Source organism: Canis lupus, chromosome 11 (genome assembly GCF_048164855.1).
Source record: "Canis lupus baileyi chromosome 11, mCanLup2.hap1, whole genome shotgun sequence".
Lineage (NCBI taxonomy): Eukaryota > Metazoa > Chordata > Mammalia > Carnivora > Canidae > Canis > Canis lupus.
Genome location: NC_132848.1, coordinates 19,595,940 through 19,604,627, shown reverse-complemented (window position 1 = coordinate 19,604,627; position 8,688 = coordinate 19,595,940). Strand labels below are relative to the sequence as shown.

Sequence of the window (8,688 nt, the reverse complement as noted above, 5' to 3'; positions counted from 1 at the left end):
CCAAGACCCAGAACAAGGGCACGAATGTCCCTGACCCCTGCCCAGACCAGGACCCGTCCTCACCCGAGCGGCAGTGGGCAGAAGGAGCTAGTAGCTCAGGGTGTGTCCCGAGGGCTGAAGCAAGGGTTCCCTCCCCCCACCAATACGAAAGAGAGGAAAGGTCTCTTCCCCACCCTCCCCAGGGAGCGCCTTTGTCCCAGGCGGCTTCCCTGATCACTGAGAGAAGGGGTGGGCCTGCACGGGGACCAGAAGCTGAGCTGGCCCCATGCATTCCTCAGCTGGGCAGCTGGGCTTTATGTGTGGACGGCCGGACAGCTGTCATGCCCTGTCCCCGCTCGGAGCCCATTAGCCTAGGTGCAGACCCCGACACCCCCCGGCTCCCAGGAACAGGGAGGCGCTGTGCTGTATGCGGCTGCTTGTCTGACTGGAGACCTGAGCGACCTGGGCAATGCAGGGCCAGGTGGGGCCTGACCAGGGGGGCAATGCACAGGCTCAGCCACCCCGTCCAAGCAGCAGGGCACAGAGACTTGGGAGACAAGCAGCCTGAGAGAGAGAATCCTCTTTATTGTGAAACCCTGGTGCAGGCACTTGACGTCGAGACCTCTGCAAGGTGGGAGGTCGCCCCAACACACGCAACACCACCCCTCACGGAGAGGCCCCACGACGGAGGCCCACACCCCAACACATCTTGAACCGAGTCCTGTCCCAGAGGTTGCCAGGTCAGCCCATCCTGGAAGAAGGGAGGGCGAGAGCTGACCCCAGCTGCGGGCTGCAGGGCCAGAGGGGGTGGGGTGCAGAGGTATCAGCAGAGGCTTCCTCCTCAGCTCCGGCCAAGGTCCAGGGTCTGAGCCCGAGTGTGCAGCTCCCTCACAGGCTGGAGCCCCTGGGCCAACTTCGGGGGGCTCCTGGTGCCTGCTGCAGCCCCTGCACGCAAGGAGGAAGCCCTGGCTTTTGTTCACCAGTTGCCCCTTGCCCACGGGAGCCCCCGCACAGATGCCTCAGCAGCGGCACCCTCCCCCCATCGGGAACCGAGGAGGGGGATGGAACAGTACAGCCACCTCCCTGGAAGCTTCTTGCTGGTCGTGGCAGCAGCCCGTGGGCACCCACAGACACACCCGCCTGCAGGTGCCTCGACACGTAAATACCGGGAACACACAGTGGTGCACACGTGCCACTCACAGTATAGGGGGACACTTGGCTCCAGGATGACTCTGATGACAGCCTGTGGCCGTCCCTGCCCTGTGACCTTCAGGGAAGACCCTGCTCAGCTTTCAGGCCATGGGGCCTCAGCATCTCCCAGGGGCGCCCCACGCTTCCAGGTTGAGAAGGTCTGACAGCAGAGGCCTCCCCTAGTCTCCATAGGGCTCTGCCCCCGTGTTCCACACTTGCCCTAGACAGCCCTGTGGGACGGAGGAGAGCCCCTCGGGCATCCTGGTGAGGCCCTAAGGAAGACCCAGAGGGTCAAGAGGAGGCAGGAGGACCAAGGGGTTCCAGAGGTGCAGACTCCACCCGCGGCTTGCACACACACACACACACGTGTGCATTACACGCGCACACAGACGGCCCACGAGGAGCAGTGTGTGGGCGGGATCCCAGGCTGGGGGCGGGGCTGTGGCCACGGTGCTGCGGCCCCTCGTGGGCATGCGGTGGGCTGAGGAAGTAGCCAGCATGCTCTTGCCCCCTCTGGAGCAGCTGGTGGCACAGGCTCCTCACTGCTCGATCTCCAGGCTGCCGGGCGCCTGCGGTGGCTCTGCGGGCTTGAAGCTGAGGACCTCCTGGTAGGTGAGCTCTGTGGTGAAGGGGACAGGGTGAGCCCTGCGGCCGCTGGCCCACCGCCCCGCCCGGGCCCACCACCCCAAATGCAGCCTCCGCCTCTGGGCTTCCTCCCGGGGTCTGCCCTGGGCTGCCCCCAAGCCTCTGCTGGACATGCTCAACCCCATGTCCACCTGCCCCCCCCCCCGGCAGGAAACGGGCAGCCCCTAGCCCTCGGGGCCCCCCGCTCCACCCCTCCCAGCCGGGCCCCCTCGAGCCCACCCTTCCACTCCTCCACCGTGCGCTCCTTGGCCTCCACGCTCTCGTCGTAGGGCTCGGCCTCGGGCTCGTCATCGGGGTCATGGTACTGGCTGAAGTAGGCATGGGCCAGGGCGTCGGCCGCGCTGACCCTCTGGTCGCTGTCGAGCACCAGCATCCTTCCCAGGAGGTCCACAGCTAGAGCGGCCAGTGTGAGGGCGGTCAGGGGCACATCCAGGCCGAGACACGGAGCCCAGCCCGGCCCAGGGCCCGTCCTCACCCAGGGGGTTGGCTCCATGGAAGATGCTCCTGAGGTCCTTCTGGGGCATGGGCGGCAGGGACTGGATGTATGTCCGGGCCTGGGGGCAGCAGGAGGGGCCTGAGGGCGCGGCTCACACCCCGCCTCCCCCCCCCCACCCAAAGGCAGCCCCGGGGAATTCGGGGAGTGGCCTCCGACGGCCCGGGAAGGTACACAGACCAGAGGTGCCCCCGCTTTGGACGTGGCAGCTCCGGCGCCTTACTTGGCTCTCGGTGCCCGCAGCAGCCCCCGTCCTTGGCCGCGGCCCCGTTTGCCAGAGCGCAGGGTTTACCCTCCCTGTCCCTCGCGCCAGGGACGCCTTCCCTGTCCACCTGTTTCTCCCCGACGGGGTCAGGCCCTGCATCGGGCTCTGTTCCGCTGGGACCCCTGTTTCCCGCGCGGTTGCTGGGCTGCTCCCCAGGGCGCCCAGGGCCTGGTTCATGGGGGCGCCGGGGGCTGCTGACTCACATGCTCCGAGGAGATCTTGGCCAGCACCTCAGGGCTGGGCGTGCCCACCACCTCCATGATCCGCTTCAGTTGGTCAATGTCTGCCCGGCTGAGGAAACGCCCTCCGGCCAGGAGTGGGCCCCTCCCGGTGCGCAGATCCCAGGCTGCCCTCCCGCAGCGGGCGTCAGAGGGCCCCGGCTGGCATAGTGTGGGGCCAGGAGGCAAGGCCGGCCAGAAAGGGCCCGTGCCCACCTCTGCGGAGCTCCACCTCCACCCAGCAGAGGGGGACCCGGGCTCACCCCCCTCCCCAACCTGGTCCAAGGATACAGTCATTTCCTGGGAAGAGGGCCTTTCCCTGGAGCAGCTCAGCCATGATACAGCCCACAGACCAGATATCCACTGTGGGGGAAGGAGTCTCCGTTAGTTTGCCTGCCCCAAGTCCCGCCCCCGCCCCCTCCCGAGAAGTAGGGCCGCGCAGACTGTGCCGCACCCTGGTCACACCCAGGCCCCCAACCAGCAGAGCCCTTACTCCCCTAGATACAACTCTGGGCAAGGGGCAGTTAGCCCGGGACCCGCTGCGCTCAAGTGACGGCCCCGGACCTTGCCTGGGCTCAGGTCTGGACACAGATGCCGCCCAGGCCCTAACGCAACATGTCTGCCCCGCCCGCGCAGGCCTCACCCGTCTGGTTGTAGTGCATCCAGTTGAGCATGATCTCAGGTGCACGGTACCAGCGCGTGGCCACGTAGCCGGTCATCTCCTCATCAGCCTGGCGGGCTAGCCCGAAGTCCAGGATCTAGGGCGACCCCCGGGCTCGTCAGCGCCTCCCTGAAAGCACCCCCGCACCGGCCCGCGGGCCCTCTCCAGCGGGCGGCTCACCCTGAGCTCGCAGTCCTCGTTCACGGCCACGTTGCTGGGCTTCAGGTCCTGGAGGGCAGGTGGGGCGTGAGCGGGAGGAGGGGGGCGCTGGGCCTGCACAAGCCCGCCCTCTCCGGCGGTGCACCTACCCGGTGGATGATCCCCGCGGAGTGGATGTACTGCGAGGGGGAGACCGTGGGAGCGTCAGGTGCCAGCCAGCACGGCCCGCCCCGCACCCCCCACGTGCGCCCACCTTCAGGCCGCGCAGCAACTGGTAAACCAGGAACTGGACGTGTTCGTCGCTCAGCGCCTGGCACTTGACGATGTTGTTCAGGTCGGCGCCCATCAGGGTGGTCACCAGGTACCTGGGAGGGGTCAGGGGTCAGCAGGCAGCCCCCACAATGCGCTCCCGAGCCCCGCATCAGCTGCCACTCACACTTCGCTGAAGTCCTCAATGGAGGTGGCCGGCGTGAACACGTCCAGCAGCCCGATGACCTGCGTGGGGACGGGCGTCAGGACTCGGCGAGGCGCCCTGGGGCTGTGTGCCCCGTGTGTGCCCCACCCCCACCCCGCTGACCTGCCCCGGCGCTCCAGGCTCACATTCTCGTGCTTCAGATGCTTGAGCAGGCGCAGCTCGCGGTAAGTTCTCCGTGCGTGGATCAGCGACTGGAAGGGGCGCGACAGTTTCTTCACTGCCACCTTCTGGCGCAGCCGTGTGTCGTAGGCCGAGCTGCAAGGTGGGTGAGTGAGGCGGCGGGGTGGGGGCTGGCCATGCACCCAGGGCCCCCGCCTTTTTCAGAGGGCCCCTCGGGTGCACCACTGTCCATGTGGCCAGCCCGAGTCCAGCACCTGGGGAGCCTCTCCTCTGTGCCTCGTTCCTCAAGGGGCACCCACTCTCCAGTCCCCCTTCCCACACACATCCCAGCCATCCCAGGTCCCTGCCTGCCCCGCCTGGGACCCATGGGGCAGGATCTGGATCTTCTCCCCACAATCCAGCATGAGGCTGGGGGACAAACTCCACCAACCAGGTCAGGAAAACAGACATTGTGAACCATCCCCTTTCACCCCAAACGGTCCTCCTGCTCCCCTATGGGCCCACCACTCGTGGAGGCCCCCCCGGGTTCCAGAGCTACCTCCAGAGCCCCTGGACCCCCCCCACCTCTGAATATTCAAAATATGGATAAAAAGCTAGCTGAAAACGTTTACTGCGTTATTATTTCTAAGAGTGAGAAACTGGACTATACGAAGCATTCAGCAGAGGGTGGTGTCTGGACCCACAAAACATTCCCCTAGGCCCGCCCCACCCCCCAAGTTCCAGAAGTTCCACTGCACACCAGCTTCCACACCCCTCCACTCTGCACTGGAAACATCGTCTCCACACGCAAACGGCCTGTCACCGCTGGGCCCTGGGGCCGCACTAGGCGTCCTACCTTTACAGGGACCAGGTCCTCACTGCTGCTCAGCCCTTCCCTCCCTCTCCTTTACCTGCACCCTCTAGAATTGTGCTTCCCCCAGGAGTGCATGCTGTCTACATGGGGAGCGGCTCCTGCAGCACCTGAGGTGCTCACGGGGCCCGGGGCAGGGGTGCAGGAAACCCAGTAGGTGTCTCGGGCCTCCATGCCCCTTCCTCCAGGCTGTAGCTTTTGGGGGAAGGTCCACGTCCCTTCTGGGGACACAAGCAGGGGAGTGGCCCCTCACGTGGGGCAGCAGATCCTTTGCTCAACTGTGTGTGCAAACTGAGTGACAAAAATGGGCACTGGGTCACAGCTTCACAGAACACGGGAGCCCAGGCGAGGGCCATTGCCTGCACTGGAGCACCGGCGCGTGCGGGCAGTGGGGAGAGACCCAGGGCTCCCCCGGGGAGTGTGATGCTCCCTAGGGACCCAAGCGATTCCAGCAAGACTCTATATTCCCCAGAGGCCACCTATGCACTGTCCTGATCCTCTTGCCTTTGAGGTCCGTCTTAGGGATGAAGACAGGCCCGAGGCTGGAATGCATAGGACAGCCAGCCTGGGGCCTCCCACACGTCGGCCAGTGACAACAGATGGGGGGACAGCAGCCCTGCTCCAGGCCCCAGCACTGAGCCCCTGGAGGGGTCAGGAAGTCCCCCAGGAGCAATGCCCCATCCCTAGGGGCTCCGGCCTCCCCATGTCTAAGACCTCCCCAGCCATCTGGCTGAGGCCTTGGGAAGGACCCCACTGGTTTTGGGGAGCACCTCTCAACATCCACATCCACACTCAGCTGGTCAGTATTGCAACTGCACTCCGAGTTCCTGTAAGCACCTTACCCTAAACCCCTCAGTGCCTCCCTAACCCTACACAGGTCTCAGCCAAGTCCCTTCCTCGCTCCCACTTGCAGACTGTCCTCGGGGGCCCAGGGACCAGGTGCGGGCTGTGGCCTGAGGTCTCCTGGTTAGAGCAAAAATGGAGTGGGGTGTAGGCCGACCCCACAAGTATGGTAGGGGGAGACGGCAGGCATCTCTGCTGGGCCCTCGGAGGGGGACGGCAGGCATCTCTGCTGGGCCCTCGGCCCCATCCAGAGTCTGAGACCCTTGGGAAACGGGAGGGGCAGGACCGGCCCCGGAGTTGGAGGCCATTGCAAGGGGAGGGGTCCTACCCCCCCCCCCCAAGTTGGGTTCTTTTCTTTTGCAAACAGAAGTACTGGCTGGTACCGCACCTGCCAGACCCCGGGGTGCCGGCCCTTGCCTGAGGGCGAGGCGCACTCTCACGCGTGTAGGGCCCGGGGAGCCGCCCTTCCGCCGACCGTGACGCCGCAGGACCGGGGCCTCGGGGCGCTGGGGGGGGACGACCCCTCCCCGCAGCCCCGGGCCGCGTCCGGGGAAAGTTTCCTTCCGCCCCCGCCCCCATCCTCCGCGGCGGCCGGGATGGCCCGGGGCGGGGGCGCGCGAGGCCCCTCCCCACGCCGCGCTGCCGGCCGAGGGAGGGAGGGAGGGAGGAGGGGAGGGGGGAGGGGGGAGGGGGCGCGCCCCGGTCCCGCCCGCGCCGCCGCGCCCTGCCCGCCGCCCCTACCAGACCGAGCCGTAGGCGCCGGAGCCCACCGGGCGCAGCCCCTGCAGCCGCCGCGGCACCTCCCACACCGTCTTGTTGAGCTCCTGCCGGTAGAAGCCTGCGCGCGGGCCCGACATGGCCGAAGCGGCCGCCGCCCGCCCGCCCCGCCCCTGCCCCCGCCCGCCCGCGCCCCCGCCGGAGCCCCAGCCCCAGCCCGAGCCCCAGCCCCAGCCCGAGCCGCAGCCCGAGCCGAGCGCACGGAGGGCGGCGGGAGGAGGCGGCGGCGCGGGGCGGGGCCGGGGAGCGCGGGGCCCGACGCGCGGCTTCCTGCCCCAGCCGGGCGGTGTCTGGGCGGACGGCTGCCCCCCGCCCCATCCGGGGCCCGCACCCCTAACCCCTGCGCCCCGCCCCCTCCCGGGCCCCGCACCCCGCACCCCCTCCCGCACCCCTCCCGGGCCCCGCACACTCCCCCCCCGCCCCGCACCCTTCCTCCCGCACCCCTCCCGGGCCCCGCACCCCCCCCCGCCCCCTGCCGGGCCCCGCACCCCCAGCCTCCGGCTGCAGCGCGCGCTCGCCGGGGCACCGCCCTGCCCGCAGCCTCAGCTCCCCGCCCCCTCCCCTGCCGGCACCGCGGGTCCGCGCACCGGCCCCCCCCCCCCCCCCCCCCCCGCTCCGGGCCCTGCACGACACCCCTGCGCAGCTGCATAGGAAACGCCGCCCAAGGAACCCGAACACTTGGTGGGACGTGGCCGTGGGGCAGGCAGGTGGGTGGCCCGGCCCCCCCCCCGCCGCCCCGCCCGCGCCGTGGCCCGTGTCCGGGGCCTCCAGTGGCTGCGCGGCGGCTCCCGCTCGGGGCTGGCCTGGGCACCGCCGGGGGCGAGGCGCTGCTGGTGCGGCCCGAGGACCAGCCCCTTCAGGACCAGGGACAGCGGCAGCGCCCGGCCACCTCTGAGGTGCTGTACCCACAAACAGCTGCCCCCAACCGGGCCCCTTCGGTTCCCAGCTCCTCTCCTCCTAACCCCCTTCCGCCGCCACCTCTTGCGAGAAGCCCACCCTGACTTTCCCATGTCCTGCGCGGCTCCTCCGGGGCATCACCGCAGCTCGTTCCCTGTGTCCCCTCTGCAGCGCTGCCCGTCCCTCACCCCGAAGGGCAGCCTCGCCTCTGTCCGGTGCTGGGCTCGCGCACCTCTCCTTCCCCCTCAAAGGTGACCAGCACTGCCGGGTGACAGGTGCCTTCGGACGCGCGATGAGGGCGGGGGCAGGGCTGGCACCTCCGGGGACATGGCAGCCACGCCCTCTTCCAAACAAACCAAACCCTGAGATTTTATGTGAAATCTGCTGGCTTTAAATACCAGCAGCCAAATTAAAGCAAAGCGTTGTCAGGGCAGCACCGGGCAAACGTCACTGCCCGGCGCATGGGGACTGCAGCGTGAGCCGAGCCCCGCCCGCGGCCAGCCCGGCAGGACCCCGGCCTCAGTTTCCCCTCTGGGACCCCGGTGTCCCCGCCCCGCGGGGCGGTGCCTGGGTTTTGTGCGGAGCCAGTGCAGCTTCAGCTGAAGGCGGGGAGGGGGCGGCCTTTGTTAGCGCTGGGGGTGCCCCCAGGTTCCCATGGCGACAGGGCCCTCCTCCCGGCCAGCGTCCTGCCCGGAGGACAGAGCTCCATGGGAGGGACCCCGGTGGGACCCCTGCTGGGCCTTCCCACAATGCCATCCCGGCCACTGGCTGCAGGAGGTGGCTGCGGCCAGGTGACAGGCCTGGTGGCCTGCAGCGGAGAGCAGCGGGGAGCGGCAGGTGCCTCAGGTGGGAGCTGGGTCCCGGTGGGGAAGCCGCGGGGAAGATGCCGGCCCTGGGCCTCGGGACCCCATCCCGGTCTCCCCACTCCTTCGCTGTTATCCCTTGGTGTCCAAGGTCTCTCTCCTCTCCGTGTCCCCTCCACTGCCCAGGCCACCCGTAGGCCGGCAGGAGCTCCCCTGAGCTCCTGACATGGAGGCCCCTGATTCCGGGGAGGGGTCACTGGTTTGAAAGCAGGGTAGGGCCTTGGGCAGCTTTCTGCAACTTGGCAGGAAAGG

At 68.4% G+C, this 8,688-nt stretch overlaps 1 protein-coding gene across 4 annotated transcripts; it reads right to left on the bottom strand.

Annotated features, from left to right (window-relative positions):
- Positions 1-544: 544 nt before the first annotated feature.
- MAPK11 (mitogen-activated protein kinase 11) lies at positions 545-7,814 on the bottom strand. 4 transcript variants are annotated; one of them, XM_072843422.1, is made up of 12 exons: positions 7,673-7,814; positions 4,212-4,341; positions 4,048-4,106; positions 3,865-3,976; positions 3,761-3,790; positions 3,633-3,680; positions 3,435-3,549; positions 3,083-3,154; positions 2,777-2,856; positions 2,291-2,369; positions 2,035-2,208; positions 545-1,789 (listed from the first exon to the last, which is right to left on the bottom strand). In XM_072843422.1, the coding sequence occupies exons 1-12, from the start codon at positions 7,684-7,686 to the stop codon at positions 1,710-1,712; spliced, it is 993 nt and encodes a 330-aa protein (XP_072699523.1). In that variant the 5' UTR covers positions 7,687-7,814; the 3' UTR covers positions 545-1,709. The 4 variants fall into 4 exon arrangements, with proteins under 4 accessions (XP_072699523.1, XP_072699522.1, XP_072699521.1 ...); XM_072843421.1 differs by having other exon boundaries at positions 4,189-4,341; positions 7,673-7,808; XM_072843420.1 differs by lacking the exon at positions 7,673-7,814 and adding an exon at positions 6,641-6,782.
- Between the last annotated feature and the right edge of the window lie 874 nt (positions 7,815-8,688).